The 26,438-nt window shown below is 36.0% G+C and overlaps 3 protein-coding genes across 3 annotated transcripts; 1 reads left to right on the top strand and 2 right to left on the bottom strand.

Annotated features, from left to right (window-relative positions):
- Positions 1–10,123: 10,123 nt before the first annotated feature.
- On the bottom strand, positions 10,124–11,781 carry LOC122040232 (homeobox-leucine zipper protein HOX5-like). Its single transcript, XM_042599569.1, has 3 exons — positions 11,491–11,781; positions 11,025–11,419; positions 10,124–10,523 (listed from the first exon to the last, which is right to left on the bottom strand). The coding sequence occupies exons 1-3, from the start codon at positions 11,513–11,515 to the stop codon at positions 10,194–10,196; spliced, it is 750 nt and encodes a 249-aa protein (XP_042455503.1). The 5' UTR covers positions 11,516–11,781; the 3' UTR covers positions 10,124–10,193.
- Positions 11,782–12,579: 798 nt separating this feature from the next.
- Positions 12,580–19,396, top strand: LOC122042965. Its single transcript, XM_042603374.1, has 13 exons — positions 12,580–12,762; positions 12,843–12,904; positions 13,001–13,078; positions 13,501–13,582; positions 13,926–13,996; positions 14,275–14,376; positions 16,432–16,521; positions 16,854–16,928; positions 17,009–17,041; positions 17,175–17,252; positions 18,247–18,309; positions 18,874–18,992; positions 19,079–19,396. Exons 1-13 carry the CDS (start codon positions 12,708–12,710, stop codon positions 19,098–19,100), a joined length of 930 nt encoding a protein of 309 aa, XP_042459308.1. The 5' UTR covers positions 12,580–12,707; the 3' UTR covers positions 19,101–19,396.
- Positions 19,397–20,750: 1,354 nt separating this feature from the next.
- LOC122040231 (probable WRKY transcription factor 75) lies at positions 20,751–21,708 on the bottom strand. Its single transcript, XM_042599567.1, has 3 exons — positions 21,508–21,708; positions 21,271–21,408; positions 20,751–21,178 (listed from the first exon to the last, which is right to left on the bottom strand). The coding sequence occupies exons 1-3, from the start codon at positions 21,672–21,674 to the stop codon at positions 20,920–20,922; spliced, it is 564 nt and encodes a 187-aa protein (XP_042455501.1). The 5' UTR covers positions 21,675–21,708; the 3' UTR covers positions 20,751–20,919.
- Positions 21,709–26,438: the final 4,730 nt, after the last annotated feature.

Genomic DNA, 26,438 nt, shown 5'->3' with positions numbered 1-26,438 from the left:
CTGATTATTTTCGTGATTTCTCCTTGCAAAACTCCCAATTCATTAGGAATCCACCCTAATCAATTGGAGCAGTCCTAATCGATTAGGGTCGGCCCAATCAATTGACCAATCAATTCAGACCCGACCCTTTCTGTGTTCTCGCAAGAATCTCCTAATTGGTTGTCTAATCGATTAGCTTATGGACAATTGATTGCACCAATCGATTTCCCAACCCTAACTTGCTTGTCCAAGTCTAGAGTTCCCTTACATAACATTCAATTAGTCATGACCTGCTGAGACTTCTCCACCAAGTATCTGGTCAACCTTTGAACAACTTAGACTTTGCCAACTTTCCATTAGACGCCCGATCACCAATTGCGACCCTTCTTGGTCTACTTGGATTTTACTCTTACATAATCGCAGTTAGGACTTTGCTTTTGCTAACGTGCAGTCATCCTTGATCCATTTGGACTTTCCTTTGCCAACGTGCAGTCTTTCTTGACCCACTTGGACTTTCCTTCACCCAACCACAGTTAGGACTTTATTCTTGCCAATGTGTGGTCGTCCTTGACCCATTTGGACTTTCCTTTATCAATATTCAGTTTTCCTTGACCCACTTGGACTTTCCTTTGCCAATCACAATTAGAGCTTTCCTTTGCTAACGTTCGGTCCTCCTTCACCCACTTGGACTTTCTTTTGCCCAACCACAATTAGGGCTTTCCTTTGCCAACGTTCAATTCTCATTGATCCACTTGGATTTTCCTTTACCAACGTATGATTCTCTTTGATTCACTTGGACTTTCTTTTACCTAACTCTTGAGTTAGGATTTTACTTTACCTAACCTTCAGTTAGAACTTTGCAGTCAAGTATCCACTTTTCCATGACCTATTTAACTCTTATATTACATATCATCAAATATTCGGTTAACCTTATCTATCTGATTTCTTCTCACATATTGTCCAAACATATTGTCTAAGTATCAAAATTCAAACTTGAATTTATTCGAGTTTAGTCAAACTAGTAAATCTTAATTTAGGGACGATTATATCAATAATCTCCTAATAAGTTGTTGGTGTATGTATGCATATGATGGAGAGAGAAAAATTTAATTTAATTTAATTTAATTTAATTTAATTTAAGAGGAAAAAGAAGATAGAAAAGTATGCACAGATGCAAAGAAAGGGAAGAAAAAGTAACTTTTGATAGAGAGGTAAGATGCACCTTTTGAGCATTTTTCTAATCTTGAGGTGCCTTTTCGGCAGCCTCAAATTTAGGTGTACTCTTTAGGAAAGTACCATTATAAAATTGACTCTTGTTCAATTATTAATAGATTTGGGCCAAAAACTTCATCAACGATCTTTATTGTAAATCTATGGAGACTAAAATAAAACCTTAAGAACACAAAAGAAAATTATCAAGAATAGTTGCTATCCTATGCCTAAAAGACTGTGGATCAAAAATAAATGTCTTTAAGTTGAAAGGGGATTCGGGAATATATAGGTTCTCCAAAATTGAGACCAACTTTAATGACGACACCGAAAGCTCCTACTACCAACTAATTAACTTTTAACTATATTTCATAATTTCCTGAGAAATAGCAAGTTATGTTTAAGATCCACTAAATCATTATTATAGATGGAGTCTTAGAGCATAAAAATAAGATCTATAAGAAAAATAAAATGAAACTCATCAACAAATCTACAAACCCTGTGAATATATTTTATATTAACAATATCTTCTCTCTCTCTTTTTTTTTAAATGTCAGCTTGCCTGTAAAGTTTTATATGATTTGATTTTGGGCATAGAATATGTGCTCTAGCTAGATTGGGATTATGAATGCAGAATGCCGTAGATGAACATAATAGAATAAATTCTCTTTTGTTTTTTAAATTTTAAATTTTTACCTTTTTTTTCTTCGAAAATTAAATGAAAAAAGAAAATATTCTATTCAAACTTCTTTAACTTGTTAGGTATAGAGTAACATAATACTAACTAATGAGCCCTTTAACTAGTTCTTTCATTGGTTGACTAATGGAACATGATAAAGGCGAATCATATTCCATTAATAATTATATGCTTTTAGATTTGGAGAAAATTTTATTCTTACCATTTGTTTTATTTATTTTTTTGATATATTCCGTGGTACATTAGAAAAGTTATTCTGCTTTTACCTTGCACACTTCAAATTTTATAGAAATATCTCCTTCTCCTACACATGAGAGAATATAAATCACAAGCGGACATGTAAATCAACTTATAATCTTAAATTAAAGACTTTTAGCTAACACCCATATCTCCATAATTCACAACCCACAATCTCGAGATCTACATTTTTACTACTTTATTCCTTCCCCAACATCCATGTTGGTTTAAACATGGAGGGGCTTCGTCGAGATGACCCCAACGCTCTTTGACGAGTGTTAATCCATGCTGAAAACTTCGTCAAAGATGTCCAGCGAGACCACAAATTTCTCCCACGCCATTGATATTTTATAGCCGATGAGGTCTATATATAAAGTGTCGGATTTAATCCAATTTAATATTTTTTAGTTGATGTCATGCATGGAGTGGAGGTGTTCTACAATCTTATGACCGGAGATAGAAAAAAAAAATAATTGAATTTGAAATTACAAAATTAAATCAGTCTTACATCTTTTGAGAAGTCTAAGCTAATAATCTTAAACTATCAATGGAGTTAATTTTACTAAGCTTCTAGTGGTCCGAACGAAGTGTTGAGTCTGAGTCGGAATGTCGCCTGATTGCTCGATTAGTGACTGGTCTAAGTCGCCAAGTACCAAGCCGCCCGACTGCCAAGTGTTGTCGAGTCAAGATGAGTGTCGTCGAGTCGGAGTTCTCTTGAGTGGATTCCGAGTGTTGCTTAGTCGGAAAGCAAGTCATTTGAGCAAATGCCGAATGTCAGACGAGTCGGGATGAGTTCTCTCAAGTGGATTCTGAGTGCTGTCCAGTCAGAATGAAAGTCGCTTGAGCAGTCACTGAGTCGAGAGAGGAAGATGTTGATGACTCGGGAAGTAATCCCGAGTAGATGTCACAGTCGACTCAAGAGTGGATTCACTACTGCCTGAATCAGGAAGAAGCATCACCGAGGCCTTCATATAATGTAGTATCCTTAAAGTTGATTTGTCCCAACCGTGATTTCCACCAAGCATTAGTGGTCATGGTGTGGAAGAATTGCTCATCGATTTCACTCGGTGATTATGGATTGCATTAATTTTGCCTTGATTTCTACCATATAAGCAGTAGCAAAAAAAACATATGTCAAAATATTAGTTGTTCCACTTGTGCAAATTTTGTCTCGACCGGTTCGGCATTTGACGCGCTCAGATCATCTTCGCAAATGAGTTAATTTGGTTCAGTATAATCCGAGCCTTGATTTCTATCATCTGAGCAGTAGCAAAAAGTTGGTGGTTTCACTTGGACAAATTTTATCCTGTTTGGTCCAACATTCGATGTGTACATGTCATTCTCACACATGAGTCAACTTGGTTCACCTTGGATTTGCACCCCCATGCATACCCATGAGAGAGAGAGAGTCTTTCCATGCATTTGTTCACAGCATACATACTTGTTCAACAATATAAACCAACCAACTTGCATTAAAACTTTAATTGTAGAATTAAAGTCTCATTCACAATGAAATCTTCTTCTTTATTTCTACCACTTTTCCATTCACATTTTTTAACAAGGAGTTCTAGATAAAAGATTTATATAATAATTTATTAAAGAACTATGATTATAGTGTAAGTACCCTGCAGTATTTTTGATGTTATAAACCAAGTCAAGTTAGGTCCTGTTGTGTTTGATCATGTCTAAGTATGCAAGAATTTAGGAGCGCAAGAAGTCGAGCGAAAGACGTAGCTAGCAAGAAGGATGACACGGGGAAAAATTGACGGACTCGGTGCATCCGAGGGATGAGGTGCTGCAGAAGGGTACGTTGGCGGACGAGAAAGAAGCGCACGATGTTTTCAAGGGACGAGAAGTTAGAGTGGAAGACTGCTCGAGGATGTTAGGATCCTTCGTACGGAGGCTAGAGAGGGGGGGTGTGAATAGCCGACCCCAAATTCGCTTTCTTTCTACAAATCGAGTTAGCAGCGGAAATAAGACAGTAGAAAGAAAACGGTGAGAAGATCAAACCTCAAACTCGATGGATGTAACGAGGTTCGGAGATGAACTCCTACTCCTCGGCGTGTCCGTAAGGTGGACGAAGCCTACCAATCCGTCGGTGGATGAGTCCCCGAAGAACCGGCTAATACAATATACTCATTCTCGGTGGAGAAACCTCGCCACAATGTTTCTTGCACAAGCAAGATAGGAGTACAACAGATACAAGAAAGCAAAAGACAATATGAAACACTTGCTTGCCTTTCTTGTTGACTGGAGTGATGAAGCAGCAGCTTCACACCAGCAGCAGCTGATGAGAATCCAGTCGAGAAGCTCACGTGAAGCTTCAGCTGCGAGGAGCTCAGCAAAGCTCTGATAGCAGGTAAGAGCAGAAGCTCTAGAGCACAAGAACAGAAGTTCTAAGCAGGAAGCAGTAGCAGCAACGAAGCCCTGTAGCTTCTTTTATACCTGCGAAGAAAAACACGAAGGAATATAGCCGTTGCGTCGCAACGGCTAGTGTCCTGATCGGTCCACAGATCGATCAGCGCTTTTCTCCCGGAACTGATCGTGCTCTGATCGGTCGTGGGGACCGATCAGGGTATGGCCTGATCGGTCTGCTGACCGATCAGGGCTTATTGAGTGCGGTTCCTCGCACTCTTCAAGATCGTCACCTGATCGGTCGGCAGATCGATCAGGATATCGCCTGATCGGTCTTGCGGACCGATCAGGGTCCATGCCGATCGGCTCACAGAATCGATGCGTGCCTTCCGTTTGTTATCTGATCGGTCAGCAGACCGATCAAATACACAAGCATATCACTGGATCGGTCTGGTGACCGATCCAGAGCTTGGTTTTTGCCCAAACCAAGTCCCAAGTCTCCCAAACCAACATCCGGTCAACCTTGACCTGTTGGTACATCATGCTTAGCATCCGGTCACTCCCTTGACCTGCTAAGACTCCCTACCAAGTGTCCGGTCAATCCCTTTGACCCACTTGGACTTTCCTCTTTGTGTCAAGTATCCGGTCACTCCCTTGACCTACTTGACCTTCTCAACACCAGATGTCCGATCACCCTTGATCCATCTGGATTTTCCCTTGCCCGGCTTCACTCACCAGGACTTTCACCTAGCTTCACTCACTAGGGTTTTCACCTGGCTTCACTCACCAGGATTTCCAATCTGTCTGACTTCACTCACCAGGACTTCCAAACTGCCTGGCTTCACTCACCAGGACTTTCCCGAATGCCTGGCTTCACTCACCAGGACTTCCACTTTCACCTAGCTTCACTCACTAGGATTTTCACCTGGCTTCACTTACCAGGATTTCCCGACTGCCTGGCTTCACTCACCAGGACTTCTCCGACTGCCTGGCTTCACTCACCAGGACTTTTCCCCGTGCCAAACTTCCTGTTTGGACTTTCCCCGTGCCAAGTCTCCATACTTGGACTTTCCGCGTGCCAAGCTACCTGTTTGGACTTTTCCCCGTGCCAAGTCTCCGTACTTGGACTTTTCCAGTGCCAAGACTCCATACTTGGACTTTTCGCGTGCCAAGCTCCCTGCTTGGACTTTTCCCGAATCAGGTCAACCAGGTCAACCTTGACCTAAGGTTGCACCTACAATCTCCCAAACACCTATTCTTGTCAAACATCAAGAATACAACTCTCTTCTCGTCAAACATCGTCAAACATCAAAATACAACTCGAGTCAGGTCAACTCGAGTCAGGTCAACCAGGTCAACCTTGACCTAAGGTTGCACCAACAGAGGAGAAGGCCGAAAGATGAGTTCGGGTGAGCCCAATTCTGGATGATCGAAATCACCCAAGCGACTAGAGAATGTCGGACTAGTCAGCACAAGGCTGACTGATCTAAGCGCCCGGACCGTCCAAGCGGCTAGATAAGATGGTCCGGGCGCCTAGATACCAGGGTGTCCGATGGGTGCCTCGACGCTGCGGATCAACTTTTGGGTAAATGTCAGCAATGGTCCAGACACTTCGAGCGGGTTCGAGCGCCCAGAGATGGATAAAATTTTATCACTTGGTCATTGCGTGGAGATAGAGTTTTGCCACATTGGGGTGCCCGGATAGGGTATGGGGTACTCGAATCGTGCCACGTCAGCAAACGGTCAAATTCGACCAGTGAGCTATAAATAGAGTATGGTCTTCTTCATTTCATAGAACACACTTTCGTACTTCGAATTTCATTCTGTCTTTTATTTCCGAGCTTCATTTTCTTGTACAAGGCTTTTTCACCTCCAACATTTTGTTTAGAAGGAGATCTTTACAGTGAGCTTACTTTCCTTGGAGTAGCAACTTCTGATTGCAAACCAAGTAAAATTGTTTGTCTCGTACTCTTCTTAATTTTATTATCTTTTTATCAAGTGTGTAATTGTTTAAGCCCAATAGTTTTAGAAAGGTATACTTATTTTTCTTGTGTAAGGTAATTCACCCCCTCTTGTTGGCCATACGAGACCTACAATTGGTATCAAACCCCAACCATTTTAGAAGGACTAACCGTCGACTGAAGCACAGAAAATGATGGTCGGAGCAAGTATCCACCCGCTTAAGTTCGAGGGAGACTTTGTCCATTGAAAAAAATGGAGGTATATTTCAAAACAGATTTCCATATCTTTTTAATTTTGAAAAATGATTTTGCAGTACCTATCGACAGCAACGGTGAGCTAAAGAAAGAGGAAAACTGGACAAAGAAGAAACAAGTCAAATTCGTGGCCAATGGAAAGGCAGAATTCCATCTGCTAAGTGCTCTTCCACCACAAGAGGTCAACGAGGTCGGAGTTTACAAGTCTATAAAAGATCTCTGAAAAAAAATTCCTGAAACTTCATGAAGGATCCTCTAAAGTCAAGCTCACAAGAAGAGATCATCTTTGGAACCAACTGACAAATCTTCGATTGAAGGAAGTGAAATGGTCCCTCAATTGCACGCCAAGCTAAGGAGTTGATCATCGAACTCACGAATCTCAAAAAAAAGGTAACCAACAGAGATTTGCTAAGATATGCGCTTAACGCTTTTCTAAGAACATCAGAATGGTCAACTCTAGTAGATACATAATACATCTCTAAGGACTTAGAGGTAAGTAATCTAGAAGAATTATTTTCTTTCTTTGAAATTCATGAATTTAGATATGCAAATCTAAGGGAGCCGAAATAGAATATTACCTTAAAAGAAAAAAAAATGGACGAACCAGATTCTAAAACATCTCTCGAAGATGATGAAACGACATTTGTGGTAAGAATTTTTTTTTTAAAAAAATAGATCTAATAAATTCAATCTAAGTGCAGACCAAAAGAAGAAAAAGGAAAGTGAGATGCTATCGCTACAATGAAGAAGGATACCCCAAAGACAATTATCTAAATCTAAAGAACAAGGACAAAAGGCCGACCTAGAAAAAGAACAAAACCTAAAGGCGACGTGAGACAAAACGACGTCGTCATCAAAGAAGGAGATTGAAGCCTACGCCAGACTTGCGCTGATGGCAAGTCACCAAGAAGATGACGAAGCAAGCTCATTCGAAATGAGCATCGAGAGCATCGATGAAGGGGGAACAATGTCAAAGGGAAGCATCACTACAGGGGGAGCATCAGATAACAAGATCGACAAGGTAAGTCAGGTGCTATTTCTACCTCCTGACCAGTTATACAAGTTTATTAAAATGCTATCTAAAAATTCCTGTCAATTAGAAAATAATAAAAAAAATTATTAAAGGAAAACAAGAACTAAAAGGAACTTTAGCAAAATCTAATCAATTAGAAGATTTCGACAAGATAAAAATTGAAAATGAAAATTTGAAAGAACAAATAGAAAATTTGAAGAATTTTGCATGTTTGAATTTTGCCACTTAAAATTTTAGAAATTATTAAGGACTAAATTTATATTTTAAATATTATATGGGCCAAATTAGAAAATTATCACAAAAATATATTCCTAAATTTTTTTTGATTAATTTAATAGGTAGAAAACTATATTGGGTTTCAAAATCATGCTTAAGTTAAATTTTCATGTATGTTCTAATTTTTATTTGCATTAATATTTTTATTGCATGCTTAAAATTATTTTTTTAATAAATTGTTTCATATAATTTATGTCTGAAATTAATTATTTCTTTTTTTTTAAGAAAAAAGATTTCATTACTTATTTGTAAGAAAAATTTTAAAATTTTTTTTGACCGTTACATTATTTTTTATGAATTTTTCAACAAAAATTATATTTTTAAATTTAAAATTATCTTGCAGAGTTATTTTTGAAAATTTTATTTTTATGTGATAAAATATCATGTTCTCTATCAAAGAAAATATTTTTAAAATTTTTTTACTGTTATTAAATTTTTTATGATTTTTTTTCAAAAATATTAATTTTAATATTAAACAAATCTCAAAAAGTCAATTTTCAGAAAATTTAATTTTTCTAAAATATAAATTTTGTTTTACATATTGCAAAAAAGCTGTAAGAATTTCTAAGCTGAAAATTTACTTGTTAAGTATTTTTTTATTATTGTTTTGGATATACCTGTTTAACCGTTACAAAATTTTTTAGAATTTTTCAATGATTAAACATAATTTAAAAATTATTTCTTTCAAAACTGGTTTATAAATTATAAAAATTTAAAATTTTAAAATATTAAATTTATAATTTTTATGAATGTTAGTCACTATTTTTGTATCCTATAGAATTTATTTCAAATTTATTTTTAAAAATACCTCTATTTTTAATGTGATCAAAGGGAGAGAATCATATGTTTATTAATTACAAATTATTTACATGTTTTTTTTTTTGGTTTTACCCTAACTTAACTTGAATTGCTTATATCAAAAAGGGGAAGATTGTAATACCCCATGGTAGTTTTGATGTGATCAATTATATCAAATTAGGTCTTATTGTGTTTGATCTTTATGTCTAAGTGTGCAGGAACTTAGGAACACAAGAAGTCGAGTGAAAGACGTAACCAGCGAGATAGATGACACGAGAAAGAGTCGACAGACTTGGTGCACAGCGCCCGAGAGACGAGGTGCTGCAGAAGAGTACTCTAACGGATGAGAAGGAAGTGCTGCCTTTTCGAGGGATGATAAGCCAGAGCGGAATACTGCTCGAGGAGAAGGTCGAAAGATGTATTTGGGTAAGACCAATTCTAGATGGTTGACATCACCCAAGCCACTGGACTAGTTAGCACAAGGCTGACTGATCCAGGCGTCCAGATTGTCAGGGCACCCAGACCATCCGGACACTCGGACAAGATAGTTCGGACGCCCGAACCACCAAGGTACTCAATGGGTGCCTTGACGTTGCGAATCAACTTTTGGGTTTAGGTCAGCAATGGTTCGAGCGCTCGGAGCGAATCCGGACACCTGGATATGAATAAAATTTTATCACTTGACCATTGCATAACTGTTACATGGAGATAGCATTTTGCCACATGGACGTCTAGATCGTGCAATGCCAGTAAACAGTCAGATTCAACCAGTGTGCTATAAATAGAGCACTGATCTTCTTTATTTCTTAGAACACACTTTTGTACTTCGAATTATTATGTCTTTCATTTTCGAGTTTTATTTTCATGTACGAGGCTTCTTCACCTCTGACGTTTTATTCGAGAAGGAGGTCTCCATAGTGAGTCTGTTTTCCTTAGATTAGTAATTTTCTGATTGTAAACCAAGTAAAAGTATTTGTCTGGTACTCTTTTTAATTTTATTATTTTTTTGTTATGTAATTGTTTAAGCTTAATAATTTAAGAAAGGTATATTTATTTTTCTTATATAGGGTAATTTATCCCTCTCTTACCGGTCGTACTAGATCTACATGTAGGTCGATAGAGGTCCATAGAGTCTAGTTCTAAAAACAACCACATTGATAGCAAGTTTTATGGGTATTAATTAATCCTTGTCTTTAATTATACAATAGTTTATGTGCTCATGAATTTTCCAATATGAAATAAATGCAAAATACACCATGGAGATAGAGGATGGATTTAACTTTATTTGCCCTAGATTTATCATTCAAGTAAGAACAGATTGTGTTTTTTTAACGGTAAATATAAATTTATTGATCAAATTAGTGTACACATCTTCTTAGTTAACTTATCATTATCACCAGAGTAATCCATAGCTACATGAGTTATCATCCTCAATATCCTCATCAAGACCTAAGAAACTGTAGTCATTAGCATCATCAAGCTCGCCGATCTGTGACCCATCAAAGTTACTGAGTTTCAAAGCATTTGCGGAGCCGGCGAGCTCCATCAGCATGCAGCATCCATCTTCATCAGCGTAGGGAGGAGGGCTCCTGAAGTCCAGTATGGTGCTGTTGGAAGGCTTGATGCCTGCGTTCAGCGAGCTCTCAGGATGTTTGATGAGCTCAAATGGCTCCGAGCCGCCATTCCTCTCTTTCAGAAGAAGCTTTTCAGTGAGGAAAAGAACCTGGCCACAGGAACCTCATGCCGATAAGAATACCATCAGAATCTTTCTTTAAACACAAATTAAAGACCAAAAAAATCAGAATAACTCCGAAACTAGTATCATTTTTAAGGACTATAAATGAATTAAAACGTTCTTAAGCAAGTTTATTTTTATGTGTACAATATACATAAGGTTAATTCAATGAACAAATTTAAATAACTCATTGAATTAAATAAACAAGGAACACATGTCTCAAACAAAAATTGTGAATGATTTATTAACAATATTCACGAAATAAAATTGATAAACCAAGATTAATGAGCTCGAGCCAATATTGAACCAAAACCAAACTTGAAAAAGGTCAAGCGCATAAAAAGGAAATCAAGTCAAGTTTGAAGGAGCTAAATTTGAACAAGGTTTGATTTATTTTAGTCGACTTGACTCGTTATGCATTTCAAAATTTTGAGTTTTTCCATAATATAACAAAGAAAGAAGCATGTTCGCAATCAGTCTATTGATCACCTTGGCCTCTAATTTCTGCTTTTCCTTGAGGAGGCATTCATGGTCAGCCTTGAGACTGCCATAGCTCGATCTCAAGGCTTCACAGTCCTCCAGTTGCTTGGTCCTCCACCGAGCGCGACGGTTCTGAAACCATATCGCAATCTGCCTCTGTTCGACTCCGAGAACTTTCGCAAGCTGAAACTTCCTGTCAGGCTCGAGTTTGTTCTCCGACTCAAAGCTCTTCTCCAGGAACTGAACTTGCTCTGCCGTCAGCCGCCTCTTCTTTTCCCGGCGATGAGAAGAAGAATCGTCTGAGCCATCTTCGGCCGTCATATCCTCCAATTCAATTGGCTTAAACAAAGGCCTCTTAAAACTGCTCATGGCTCTATCTTGAAAGTTTACAGGAGGCCATGAACCTGTAAATCATATTCTCGATAATGATCTTATTCCATAAGAGAAAAAACAAAAAGAGTAAACGAATAATTACCAAGAAACCTTCTTCCAGCGGTCATTTCACAGCAAAACACCAGAAAATGTCTATTGTTTTTTCTCCTTTTCTCAGAGACACATCTAAATGAACATCTTGTGGCGGAAGAAGGTGATGATCAGCATGACCGAGCCATGGAGAAAGGTGCGGAAGGAAGACCCTCGAAGACCCATCGCCATCCCTATGACTCTCAAGCACATGAAAAGGGGAAGTGGAGAGGAAGAGGAAGAACTTTGATGATCTGAAGAAGCTTACTTTGTGCTATATCTTGAATAAGGGAGAGGGAGTTTGGAGAATTATATAGAGAAGGCAAGTTCTTCCTCCTTGCTTGTAAATGGAGCATGCAAACTTTATTAACACTGATTCTTTTTATTTTAGTTAATTATGGTAATAAAATCTTGTAAAATAATAAGTAAATGAAAATTAACTATTTATGATAATCAGTTTTTATGTTTTCATTCGTGTAACTGGCATCTTTTTCAATTTAAGTCATGTTATGATGAGTTAATTTACGTTCTTAGTCTTGTAATTTGTAATATTTTTCAATTTCAATCTTTTTTCTTCTAAAATTGAAAATTTTCAACGAAAAATATCTAGTTTATGGTTGGAATATAAAAAATACATGGGTCATAAAAAATATCAAAATCTTCAAATTCAATTTACATCTCATCATTTTCCATTGAAAAATTTTAATTTAGAAGAAAAAAAATTGAAATTGGAAAATATTATAAATTACATGATTAAAAATATAAATTTATATATAACAGGATTAAAATTAAAAAAAATACAAACTACAAAGTTAAAAACGTAATTTTCTTAATTTTATATTATTATTATTATTATTATATCTATTTTGTGATGTACACGTGGAGAAGTGTTTGAATATCTACACAAGCTGATTTTATCAGTGGTTCCGATAACCCGGCAACTCTGTTATGAATGTAACGTCGCCGTTATATCAAGTGGTTATATGTTATAACTGTGAAAAGTGTTATTATTCGTTAGAAACGACAAGCCCATAGACATGTCGCCGTTATATCGCATGAATTCAGTTTCGGCAATATAACTACGGTTCTTCCATTATATCAATATAACGGAACGTGGAATCTGTCTGATCTGATATCCCCCTTCCGACCTTTCCTTCTTCCCACGCCGCGGCCGCCGCTTTCGTTCTTGCGTGTCCGAGAGGAGTAGGAAGAGTTCCGGCGATCAGATCGATGGCGATGCAGGTGGGAATGGGACTCTCTAAACTCGTGCTCCTGCTAGGAGCAGGTGATTTCACTCTCCCACTCTAACCGTCCCGACTTGATTCTTGTTCCTTGATCGATCTAGTTTTTCTTTTGGAATATCAGGGTATACAGGCTCGATCTTGCTGCGCAACGGCAGACTGTCTGATATTTTATCGGAGCTTCAGGTTTGAGTTATTTAAGGGGTTAAACTTCTCGGTTTTTTTTTTGACCTTTTTGAGATTCGGGTGACAGATTTGGGGTTTTTGAATAACTTTATTCAGGACATGGTTAAGGGTTTGGAGAAATCTGCAGAGAAAGGAGCTGTGGATTCGGAGTACGCTGATGTTCTTGCATCACAGGTACTAATTTCATTTAATAGCTGTGTTGAAATTCCTGTGAATTACTGATGTAGATACTAGAATTTTGAGGTGAACTGACGTTCTAGTTTAACTAGTTAGCCATATGCCTTGGTGGGCAAAATTTCATTTTATGCTTTGTTGATTTTTTTTTGTTTTCATCGTCATTTTAGTCTAGCTTGATTTCCATATTTTGGATGTTTTGTTGCGGCACTGATGGACATCCTTTGCAGACCTTTCAGTTGATTTGTGGGCGTTGATAGTTCTTTTACTGCTTCCTGCCCTAGTCATTTTGATTTCTTTTTTTCTTACGTGTATACTGTAATCTATTGTTCAACTGGGATGAATTTCTTTGTTCGGGCTGGTTAATTTTTGGAATTATTTTTACGTGCACAGAATTTTTCTCACATTTCAATAATATGCAGGTGCGTCGTTTAGCAATGGAGGTGCGACAAATTGCCTCAGCACGTCCCATAACTGTTCTCAATGGAAATTCTGGTATAGGAGGTATTTATTTTCACATGTTTTCCTAAGTATTTTGAATGTTATTGCGCCAATATATATATTTTTTAACTTTTTCATACTGGAAAAAAGGTTACTTAGTATAGCTTTCCAAAAAGTTATAATACTATCAACACACTATGCATATTTTAGCAATTTCTTATGGGATGTACATTTTCAAGTGATGTTTAAACCTTAATGACTTATTTTTTTAAAGGTCATTATTCTTGTGTTATTTTTTTTACTTTAGAAATTAAATTCTTTCTCTTGTATATAATATATAAAGAATAAAAACTCTTGCTGTTGTATTGGATAAATTTCATTGAAACTACATCTTATATCTTATCAGGGAACATGACATCGCTTGTGGTTCCAACTGCCACCCTCGGAGCATTAGGGTATGGCATCATGTGGTGGAAAGTATGATTCTTCCTGTTACTAGTTTATTTCTGTCTGAGGGAACTCTATTATCTACTGAAGAAATCTCTCACTTATCTATGCAAAATAATTCTATAAGATGGAGATTATCTTGTTCTTCGTGTATTTTTTTTTATCCTGGGTATAAATAAAAAAATATATCCTAGTTCAACACCTCATTCTCTTGTGGTTCTTTTAGCAATTGTTTGGTGAAATTCAATTTATATAGTTTATGTGTCCTCTTTAGTATGCTTATCAAGTCCTTTTTATGTTTTTGATAGGGCATCTCTTTTTCTGACTTTATGTATGTTACTAAGCGCAACATGGCAAATGCTGTAGCAAGCATGACAAAGACTTTGGATCAAGTCTCTGCTGCCCTTGCAGTGAGTCTCTTCTCAACCTTTATGTATATTTTTCTTTAAAAAATTATATTTGAAGATTGAATCTCATGCTAAATTATGCCTATCAAGCATAGGGAAAGTGCAATACAATACACTACTTATCATTGAATTTATTGGTAGAGGTATATATTATTTTGAAGAAAATAACATGATGCTTATAGAAGGATGGAGAATATATGTACTAGCTACTAGCTAGGATCATGGTGTCTTTTTCTTTTTCTTGGTTGAATGATCTTCATTCATAGTTTTTTTTATAATGTCTGCCAAACTTTTTTTCCTACTTAGGAATGACAGGGATCCTCCAACTTTTACTGTAAGATCGATAAAGGATGCTAAGACTCTACAATATAGTCTAATTTACACAAAAAAAAAATCTAAATACACTGTTACTAGTGGTAACATTTATATATCAAAATAGCCAACCATAACTGTAATGTATCGTTGGAGAACATGTAATATCAGTAAAAACAATAACTAGGACTCCTTATTTAGGAAATTTCATTTTATCATTGTAGCCTAAGTTAGTTGGATTGAGGTACAAGTATCTGACACAAGTATGAATCTAGTTGTCGAATATGTTTTTTTTTTCCTTTTCTAAAGTGAAGAAATAGGGACTTGATGGAAAAGGGTTGGAATTTTAAACATAGATATGGGGACACAAGTGCACAACAAAGTTTTAAAATTAGTAAAATATTCTGATATTATAATAATAGTTTTAAACATATGAAACTGAAATATAAGTTGCTTGTATTGTCAATTCAACTAGGGATACTTTATCCATTATGCAATACAAGTTGTTTACTTTTATGGTCATTACCATGAAATGACAATTTTTCTATGTTTCTTCCTCTTCAAATTTCTTCACTAAAAAATAAATTATTTAGTACATATAAAAATGAACTAAGTAGCGGCAAGTTGTGAAATAAGACTTTGTTGGAAGTAGCTGAAAACTAGCTTGGACCTCCCTTCACCCAAATTAGCCAAATGAACAAACCTAGTTCTAAAAAAGAGAACCAAGGGGTGTAGTTGAAAACTAGCTTGGACCCGCCTCGACTTGAACTAGCCAAATGAACAAGTCTCTTTGTCTACAAAAGAGAGCCAAGGTCCAAATTTTGCCTGTTGATGGAACATGGAGAGAGTAGAACCAAGCCGGTAGTAAAGTGGTTGTCACCTCAACAGCTTTATGGTGCAGGGTGTCATGCTATAGTAGCCATAAACCAAAGGTTGGATGAGCAACACCGCTTATACAAAATTTAAAATCTAATATTTAGCATCCCAAAATTTAAAAAACTTGTATCTCTCTATTTCTTGTCCACTTTAATAATTGTAGTCAGGTAAAACAAACAAAACTAAATTAAAATCAAATGGTGGAATTTTAAATTATTTTATTGCATCCAAGGGTTTTATTTAAGTTTTATCAAACAAAATACAAGTAATTTTTTTAATGCTGATTTTTTTTATCAAATGCTCATGAATATATTTTAAACACAATTACATAATATCATAACATTATATATTTATTTAAAATAAAATTATATCTTTAACAATGATGTTAAATTGTTTTAATATATTGTAGAATTCAAAAGCAAATCATGTCTCAATTTATATAGGATCTAGAAAACTATTATTTTCTCGTTTCTCATTCCAATATGCGAGCTACAAAAGTTGAATAAATTATGTGTAAATCATTATGAAATGAAAGAACAATACAATTTACAATGCTTCAAGCTAAAAATTTAAACATAATTAATTGTAAGTTTTTTTTTAAACCTTAAAAATGAGGTGATCAAATTAATCAATAAATATAGATAGAAGAATGAAAATGTATTAGCAATCTAATGAATTTCAATATTTTAAACCTTCTTGATATGCTTTATCGGAATATTTGATATTTCATTTGTCGTGTAAATCAATCATTTTTCTTAGTCTAATTTGTAGTATTTGTGCTCTTTTTAACTTCATATCATTTAATCCCTTATATACAATCCCTTTTATATATCATTATACTGAAGAAAAGGTTTATTTATCTATTTACAGCAAGCTAAGAAACATCTTACCCAGAGAATTGAGAATTTGGATGGGAAACTGGATGAGCAAAAGGAGATATCTGGAGAAATAAAAAATCAAGTAATTATCTTTTTTACCTCTACTATTAGCTTGGTGATTTTGGGGCTGTAATTACATTTTCTTTTGACATGATAACAAATTGTCTTTGTTTGTCTGCTACTATCATGATTTGCAGCAGCTCTCTGAATTATGATTTCAGTTTTAGTTTTCATGGCTGGCCATAATGCTAACTATTTGTAGTTACTATCTTTCATCAAATCTTCTATACTTGCTATTACAAAGATTGCTATTAATTATGGACATAGCAAAGAAGTATAAATGTTACATCTTTCCAATTTCACAAAGCTGCTGTCATGTTATACTCTTTCAAATCTTTCTTGTTCCGGAAATAGGTAATTGATGTTCATGGAAAGGTTGAAAATATTGGCTTTGAATTGAATAACCTGCAACAACTGCTTTGTGGTCTGGTGAGCACCGTTGCTTGTCTCTGCTTAACTGATTTTGGTGATGTTCTTTTTTTTTAATGATTCAATAATTTTATGTGCAGAATGGGAGAATGAGTTCCATTGAAGTTAAACAGGTGACTGAATTGAAATTGTGATGCTTTAATCCTTGTTCAATAGCTTACCTTTTATGATATTTCCTCTTATTGCCAAACAAATAAATATTGCCGCGTACTGTACTATCCATTTTCATTGTTTCTGTGATTACAGAATTTGGCATGCACTGGCGTTATGTACCTTTGCCAGTTTGTAGAAGGTAAAGGTGGGAAAATACCAGATTTCCTGGTGGTAAGATAGTCATTCTTATTTCATTCTGTGATTTTGTTCTTTAGTTGTCATCAAGATGGACCTTATCCCTCCATTGTCCCAATTCTTTTTTATGCTAATTTTGATTTCTTTAATCTTTGCACACAATTAATTAAAATTTAGTTCCTTAACATTCAAATTGCTCCAAATTTTCCATCAATTTATCTTTATACTTAATCTAGTACAAAGAGATGAATCTCTAAAGTCTAAGCAAGCATACATACATGGTTAATTAGTTAAAGTAACCACTTTTTTAATATGAAAAATCACTTCCATTTTGATTGCAGTTATCACTGTTTCATATAAAAAAATGGTTTCTTATAATTAATATGCAATATAGTTCACTTCAATTTAGAGAAGATTTTTGTATTTCTAATCAATTTTGTTAGGAAAACTTTGCAATTGGTTTGTGATTTGTTTAACTTTAATAAAACCTGGATACTTTTTTTTATCTAACTTTGTCTGTTTCTGATATCTTTAATACTGCTTATTAGAAATGCTTGTACCATAGGGTGTGTAAGGACAATAATTTTAGTTTTTTACAATGCGTTGTGCTGCAAATTTTTTTAATAAAATGCAGAAACTAGTTCATTCTGTGATCAAAATTTTACAAAGCATTGTGCTGCAGACACGATCCGACCTATTTCTCTCTATGCTGTCATGTTGGGCCAGATTGAGTGTGGGCCGACCCACTTGACACTACTTCTTATTGCATATGCTTAACTAATTATCTTGCACCAGTAATTTCTATCTGTTTGTACCAATATCATGCTTTGGCTAAGATTTTAATAATTTTTGTATGGGTTTATCTCCCCATTTCAACTTCTACATGATGTACCCTAACTACATCAGTTTTTTCTGTTATAACTTGGCCAGTTTGTTTCACTGATTATTATGTAATGCTTTATCATTTCCACACATTATTTAAAATATTTCCCATCCCCATTTTTATTATAATTTTACATTTGCACTACAGGATAGCCCCAATAATGGTGGGAGGCGTGGTTTTCTTGGAGCTGACGAGCATAAAAGTTTGAAGGTTTCTGTTTCTTATTGAATACCATACTTTCAATTTACGAGCACATGTCGTTCCATGACTTGCATATGTTGCGCCACTTAAATGTTCAAAGGGTGGTAGAGGGCAGTATATTTCCTGACCCACTTATGATAAGTTCTGATGCCTAATAAATGGGTTCGTGTATGGGCAATGAACAAGTCAGGCATGGTTAAATTTTAGGCATCCGTGAAATATACATATTTTAGTCAGACGCTGAGATGTTAGTGTTTGGGTAAAGTTTAGGTAATCATCAAATATACATTTCAGTTCAGTGTTGAGACATTAGTTTTCGAGCAGTGAACAAGTCAGGTTTCGCTAAATTTTAGGTACCTGTGAAACATACATATTTCAACAGGTGCTGATAGAGGTGATTCGAATATAGAAATAAAATAAAAAATGTAGTGGAGTCGGATTTACATTGTTGGAAATACTTGATCCTTTTGTAACCAAGATTTACATGATCTTTGAGAAATTCTGATCTTTATATGGTAACTTGACCTGTAGAAATATATGAACTTTTCACTCTTATCATTTTTCATTGTACAGGGTTTGCAGCATATAGTAGAGGCACTTGAAATTGAAAGTTCCGACGCATCTAAGATTGATGCAATCATGCAGAATGATGCCAACTCAGTGGACAACTTGAAGTCCAAGAGCTTGTCCCGGTCAGCGACACCCTTCTCATCACCCTGAACATTTATTTGGTTGAGGATTGAAAGTTGATTTCCTAGACGTTTCTATTCTTCTGCAGGACTACCTCGCTCAAGTACTGATATGATACAAAGCATATGAACAAATACCTGGACACCATGGGTTTTTGGTAATGTAACATGGGATTGAGAAATTAACTTGGAACTTCAATCTGTCATTAGCCATCCATTTTGTGGAGAAACAGGGTAAGTTTACTTAATCACATTCGTCAAATATATAACTCTGTGTATCTAGGCTCTTTTGCAATCTGTCTTGGCTCGACTCCTTGGTTGTTCCAAATGTGTAATGAGGATCTGTATGCTTATTTACTTTCCACTTGAATCAGATATATAATAGCTAGGAGTATTTATTTCATGAAGTTTATTTGATCTGGATTATACTTATTTTTCCAGTTTGGTTCTACGATAGGAGTGGGATAACGTTTGGTCGTTATTGTTGTTGGTTCTTCTACGTCATATATCTCTGAGAGAATATCGTCAAAATTTGCTGATTTTGTTTCACACAGTGTTTATCTGTACCTTTAATCACCTGTTGGTGAGAAAACTGATATTTTGAATAATCTGTAAATTTTAGAGGATAAACTAATTTGTATTGGAGGGAATGAAAGAGCAATAGTATTCCACTCATTTCGTCAAAGAAGGATAAATGAAATATTTTTTGTATTTTTTTTAAAAATTAAATATAAAGAAAAATTAGTTTTTCAAAAAGTTTGGAATATATTAGAAAAATAAAGGAATTAGAAAGTTTAAAAAATAAAAGGAAGGGAAAAAAATAGAAAGATAAATTTAAAAATTTTAATTAAATGTTTATGATATTGTAATTTGCAACTTAATTTTAATTTTAATTTAATAATAATAATATTATATAATTTGAATATTATATGTAAATGTAAAATAAATAAACTATGTTTGGAATCTAAATTTAACCTTTATCATGTCGGTATATTTTCCTACCTGTTATTTGCATCAAAATAAAACGCAAATGTTATTATACATAAATTATTAGTACGTCACAAACCATTAGTATTCAATTGATTCAACCATTTGCTTGAGTTGGAAAAGATCAGAAAATTATTTGCTCTAACTTTTATCCTTAGTCAACTCTATAAAATCTAATTGACTCAATCATTTCATTTGATTAATACCTATGATAGTAGACTTAGTTAATTTAGTTAATTTATTTTATCCAGTCACATAAGTTTTTACTTAATTAACATTCTAGGTAGTTGACTCAAATTAAAATAGATATTAAGTCTTTGCTAAGCACAAGACTCTAGTCATCTAGACCCTAAACTCTTATAAACCTTTAAAATCAAACTAAGTTTAGACTATGATTGGAAAATTCATATTTTTCTATTAAGGACTCTCAATAAAGTCTATGCAATCTAGAGTTGTGAACTTCAGATATTATGGATCACATAATTTTTCATTACCCGTCATCTTCGTGTCATCATCATTTATTTTTAGTTGACATCATGTATCTAATTTATATTAATTCATTTTGGATAACCAAGTTAGTTCTAGAGAATTTTTTATTGATCATCAGAATAAATCAAAAAATTCTTATAACAAAGATCCATCAGCTCAACATTATTAGACCAATTTATATATTGTCCTCATTATAATTATCTTGATATTTAGATTTCTTTTATTTTATCACCTTGATTTAAATTATATATTTTTTATAAAAAGATCTTTCAGACTTTAAAATCATAAAAAGAAAGCTATAATTTCCAAATCTTTGTTAGAGAATCCTTTGACCGTTACCGTCTTTGGCGAAACACATTCCTAGTCACTTTCACAATCCACCCACACACAATATAACGTCAAGCAACCAAACTTCCTCCCATTCCCGTACATATATGCCATCAAAACCTCACTTTCACCAAGTCGGCGACGGCATCTTCCATGAACCAGGAACCTCCGGCGGCGGCGCCGCCGCCTGCATGCTCTGCCACCAGTCCTGCACCGTCGTCGTCGCCTCCACCTCACGAAGCCGGGAGTAGCCGTAGGAAACGTCCAGTGGACTGACGTGGTTGTGCACTCCGTCGTATGTTGTCACCACAAACCTCGGATCCTCACGGTCTCGCTCCACTCTCTTCTTCACCCCACAACCCTCCCTGGAGCAGCGAAAGTAATTCCTACAACAACACACAATTAATCGATTTTAATTAGTATTTCAAGCATGCAAGAAATCACATCTATATATATATATATATATATATATATATACCTGGGATTTGGACTGTTCTTCACGGACTTCTTTCCGTACTTTCTCCACTTGTACCCATCGTCTAAGATCTCCACCTCTGACTCGGTTCTAAACCCAATCCTGCATCCAATCCCTGCTTTCATTCTATTCGAATCGTTCCTGCATCGATCGCAAATATGTACATGTTCTTAAAATCATTAATTCGATCGCGATATATAGCTAGATTAATCAAGTAACAAGCTGTGATCTATCGCTTACTGGATGACACCATCGATGTCAGTTGGGCAAAACGGATCGCTGGAAGCTCGCCATGCTTCATGGCAGCCGGGGAGGTTGTCCGAAGGAGAAGACCGTTGAGGGTAGTCGTCGAGGAGGAGGAAGGAGGACATGGCAGTGAGGAGGTGGTGGTCTAACGTAGCCGCCATGGCCACATGTTACGAGGTTTCATGGAGTCAGTGGTGGTGGTCTATCTATAGATATACTGCAGAGCAGCTAGCCATCGGCCATGAACTTTCTCACGAGGTGGGCCGAAGGTTCGAGGCAGCTGTCCAAATGTCAAGTCGTCAGCGGAATATAATTAGGCATCCATAATATTAATTAAATTAAGCTGTGGTTAATTAATTTGAGACAGATGTCATCGTATAATCAAATATCAGGGGAAAAAAGGAATTATTAATAGATGTAATTATGTTTTAGAACATCAAGGTACTCAAAATATGGGTTCAAATGAAAAGTAAACGCTAAAGTCAAACTTTGGCAGCTGTTGGAGGCCGAGGAAGGAGTATTCTACATAGTTTTGATGGCGAGGTTTCATAGGCACGCCACTTTTTAAAAAATTCTCTTACATAATTAATAGAATCAAGGTTCCTAACCTTTTCCTTTTTAAAAATAAAGATATCAAATAGAGTTGATTGAAAACGAATTTAAATTAAGTTCATTTTATATTTGTAATTTATTGTGCACAAAGTGCTGAGGTGCTTGATTGGTTGCACATGGAGATTAGTGAGATTAATTGTTGGTGTAGTTCAACTAGGAGATTGGTAGGTAGTAGAGCACGTGACTAGGTGAAGTAGGGTTGGTAGATTAGAAATTCAAGAGGTCAAGGTTGATTAGGAGTTTGATATGTTGATAGGAGTCCAAGAGATTAAGGTTGGCAGAGGGTTGTTAGTTCAATGGCTTGAAGATCCAGAACAAGGTGAGCTCAATATGGAGGAAGTTTGGAGGGCCTTGTCCTAAAAATAATAAAGTCAATCAACAATATAATTATTGGTCGAATTCATAGATACCAATCAAGTTACAAGTCAACTTAGGAGACTAAGTTGACTTATTTTGACATCTAGTCTATTGAGCCCATAAACAAACCCTTTCTATTTTCGACATAGCTAATTAACCAGTCGACTAATCTTATATGTTAGTTGATTAATCTTGATTCGCCAAGTAATCTCGTTGAATTCGACCTAGAATACATGTTCCCTAATTTAGTCTACACCTAAGTAGAAAATTCTAACAAAAAGCTAAAATACAATTCGTACTCTCGTTGGATATTTCTTCAAGCCGATCCAATATTCCTCTAGACAAGTTTCAATCCTTTGAATCCTACTTGATATGGATCGATTAAGCCAATATCTCTTCAGATATGCAAATGACCTTAATATCAATTGAACTTGCTAGGAAATCCATCTCCGGGGCTTCTATATGCCAAGAGGCAGTAACTCTAAGACTTTTTCCAAACATTTAGTCTTTTCTAATTTACTGGGACTTCACTTACTAAACATTTGATACCAAGATTTTATTGGAACTCCAAAATTATTTTGGTTGTGATCAACCAAGTTAGATTATGTCCTGTTATATTTTGATCAATGTGTCTAAGTGTGCAGAAGCTTAGGAGCACAAGAAGTCGAACGAAAGACACAGCTAACAAGAAGGACGCCACGGGAGAGAGTCGACGGGCTCAGTGCGTCCGAGGGACGAGATGAGACGCTGCGGAAGAGTACGCCGGTAGGTGAGAAGGACGTGCACAACGTTTGAGGGACGAGAAGCCGGAGCGGAAGCCTGCTTGAGAAGAAGGCCGAAATTAGATTCAGGTGAGCCTGATTTCGGTTGGTCGAAATCATCCAGATGATTAGAGCAACGGAAGACCTAGAGTGGAGCTATGGAACTGCTTGAGGCGCCTTCAAGGTGCCTTCAGCCTGAGGATAAGTTTTTCCAAGGGCTATAAAAAGACCCCTGGACCTAGGAAAGTAGTAACAACTTCTATATTGATTTTCTAGCAATAGTCTGAGCTATTAACGAGTGTAAAAGGCTTCTTCGCCTTCAGTGAAAGAGATTCTTAAGAGCTGTCATTTGTCTTTGATTAACAACCAACTAGGTTGTAACCAAGTAAATTTTGGTGCCTTTTACTAATTTTATTTAAGTTGTTATTTCTGTTTAATTTTATTTGTTATTGATGCTAACTTGAGTTGAAAGATCGAGAAGGTATCATTTTAAAGATTTTCAAGCAACGTAACCCTCTCTAGCCGACCGACTTGGATCAGCAAGTGGTATCAGAGCTAAGTTGCTTCAGGAGGACTAACCACCGAACAAAGCACACGAGATGGCCGGTTCAAGCATCCATCCACCAAAGTTCGAGGGGTACTTCGCCAACTGGAAAAAGAAGATGGAGGTATTTTTTAAGACAGATTTCGATTTATTTTTAATAATGAAGTTTGATTTTGTAGCATCCGAAGGTAAAGATAAATTCCACTGGACCGAAAAGGAGCAAGCTAATTTCGTGGCAAACGGCAAAGTAGAGTTTCATCTGCTAAGTATTCTACCACCATAAGAAGTCAATCAGATTAGAGCCTACGAGTTTGCGAAGGAGCTCTAGGAGAAATTCCTGGAACTACACGAAGGAACCTCGGAGGCAAAACTCGCAAGACGAGATCTGCTCAAAAACCAGATCAGCAACATCAAACTGGAATAAGATGAAACAGTTGCACACCTTCACTCAAGGATCAAGGAGCTCATCACTGGACTCACGAATCTCGAAGAAAATGTAAGTAACCGAGAATCCGAGATTCGCAAAGGTACGCACTTAACGCATTCACTAGAAGTACTGAATGAGCATCATTAGTAGATGCCTATTACTTATCTAAGGATTTAGATTCAACTACGTTAGAAGAATTATTTTCTACCTTTGAAGTCCACGAAATAAGATGTGCAGATCCAAAGGAGCCAAAGCACAATATTGCCCTTAAGACAAAAATGGACGAACAAACTTCGGGCTCCTCTCTCGATGACAATGAAATGGTAATGATGGTAAGATAGTTTAAGAAATTATTTAAAACTCGAAAATCTAACCATCTGCAGGGTAGAAAGAAAAAGATAATCAGATGCTACCACTGTAATGAAGAAGGGTACGCTAAAGACAACTACCCAATGTTAAACGAAAATGACAAAGGCAAGAATAAGAAGCCCGTTCAAAAGAACAAATACAAGACCCTAAAGGCGATGTGGGATGAAACGTCGTCTGAATTAGAGGTCGAAGCCTTTTCCGGACTTGTATTGATGGCAAGTCATCAAGAAGATGAAGAAAGCTCGTCTGAGATGAGTATCGAGAGCATCGATGAAGGGGGAGCGACATCGGAAGAAAGCAGCAGTTCAGGGGGAGCCACGGAAAACAAGATCGACAAGGTAAGTCAGGTACGATCTCTTCCTCCCGATAAGATGTTTAAATTCATTAAATTATTATCTAAAGATTGTTGCAAATTAAAAAAGAAATTAAAGAATTAAAATTAATTCTAGCAAAATCTTGTCCATTAGAAGAATTTGATAAAATAAAATTGGAGAATGATAATTTACAAAAAGAAATGGCATACTTGAAAAATCATGCATGTTCGTTTAATCAAAACAATAAAAGATATAATTTGAACTGGTATTTTAAATATCACAAAGGACAAGTTAAGAAAATTTAAAAGAAATATATATCGAAAAGATTTTTAATTAATCTAGTAGACTGGAACCTATATTGGGTTCCAAAGACTTGTCTAAATTAAAATTAAATTAGACTTGGGGCTTTTAGAGAGTACATTAAATATTTGATTTCATTATGAGACTTTGTCTAGAAGTGGTTGATGATCCAATAATCAAGAAGCCATAGTGTCTCACCACAGTCTGGAAGCTGATTAACGAAATAAAATGTTTAATTGATAAACTGATAAGGATGAAATAGTTAGTTAACATAATGCTTTCAATTTTTGTCAATTTCATAACTTAGAATTTTTTTTCCCCAAAACTTAGAGTTTCAAAATTTTTTCTAAGCGATATCAAATTTTTTTTTTCAAAAATACTTACTTTTTTTTTTTTGGAAAGTTACACTTAGCTTTTTTGTTACCCCAATTTTTATGTGATCAAAGGGGGAGAAGGGAAGATTAAGTTTAGGGGGAGGTACTAGTTATACCAAATTTTAAATTTTAAAATTAATCTTGATACCAAATTTTAAATTTTAATCTTTTTGCACTTTATTGCATACTTATATTTTTGTTGCTTTAACTTTATATTTGTTTACCCTAAATTAACTTGGGTTGTTCACATTAAGAAAAGGGGAGATTGTTGGAACCCCAAGGTTATTTTTGGCGTGATCAACAAGTTAGGTTAAGTCCTATTATATTATGATCTCTGCGTCTAAGTGTGTAAGAGCTTAGGAGCACAGGAAGTTGAGCGGAAGACGACCTAGTGAGAAGGACGACATGGGAGAGAGCTGACAGGCTCTGTGCGTTCGAGGGATGAGACACTACTGAAGAGTACGTCGGTGGACGAGAAGGACGTGCATGACATTCAAGGGATGAGAAGCTGGAGCGGAAGCCTGCTCGAGAAGAAGACCAAAATTGAATTCGGGTGAGCCTTATTTCGATTGGCCGAAAATCACCCAGGCGATCGGAGCAGGGAAAGAGATAGAATGGAGCTATGGAGCTGCTAGAGGCGCCTTCAACAACCTTCAGGCAGAAGGCGCCTTCAATGGCTGAAGGCGCCTTCAACCAACTATGGAAGGCGTCTTCCATGGCTATGGAAGGCGCCTTCGACTAGACAATCTGGCTGTTGTCGGAAAGGATAAAGTTTTATCCTTTGCTTTGCTGGAGGCGCCTTCCAGCCCTATGGAAGGCGTCTTCAGCCTAAGGATAAGTTTTTCCAGGGGCTATAAAAAGACCCCT

Source organism: Zingiber officinale, chromosome 2A, assembly GCF_018446385.1.
Source record: "Zingiber officinale cultivar Zhangliang chromosome 2A, Zo_v1.1, whole genome shotgun sequence".
Taxonomy (NCBI): Eukaryota; Viridiplantae; Streptophyta; class Magnoliopsida; order Zingiberales; family Zingiberaceae; genus Zingiber; species Zingiber officinale.
Note: the sequence above shows the minus strand (reverse complement) of the source record. Positions and strands in the feature narration are given on the sequence as shown.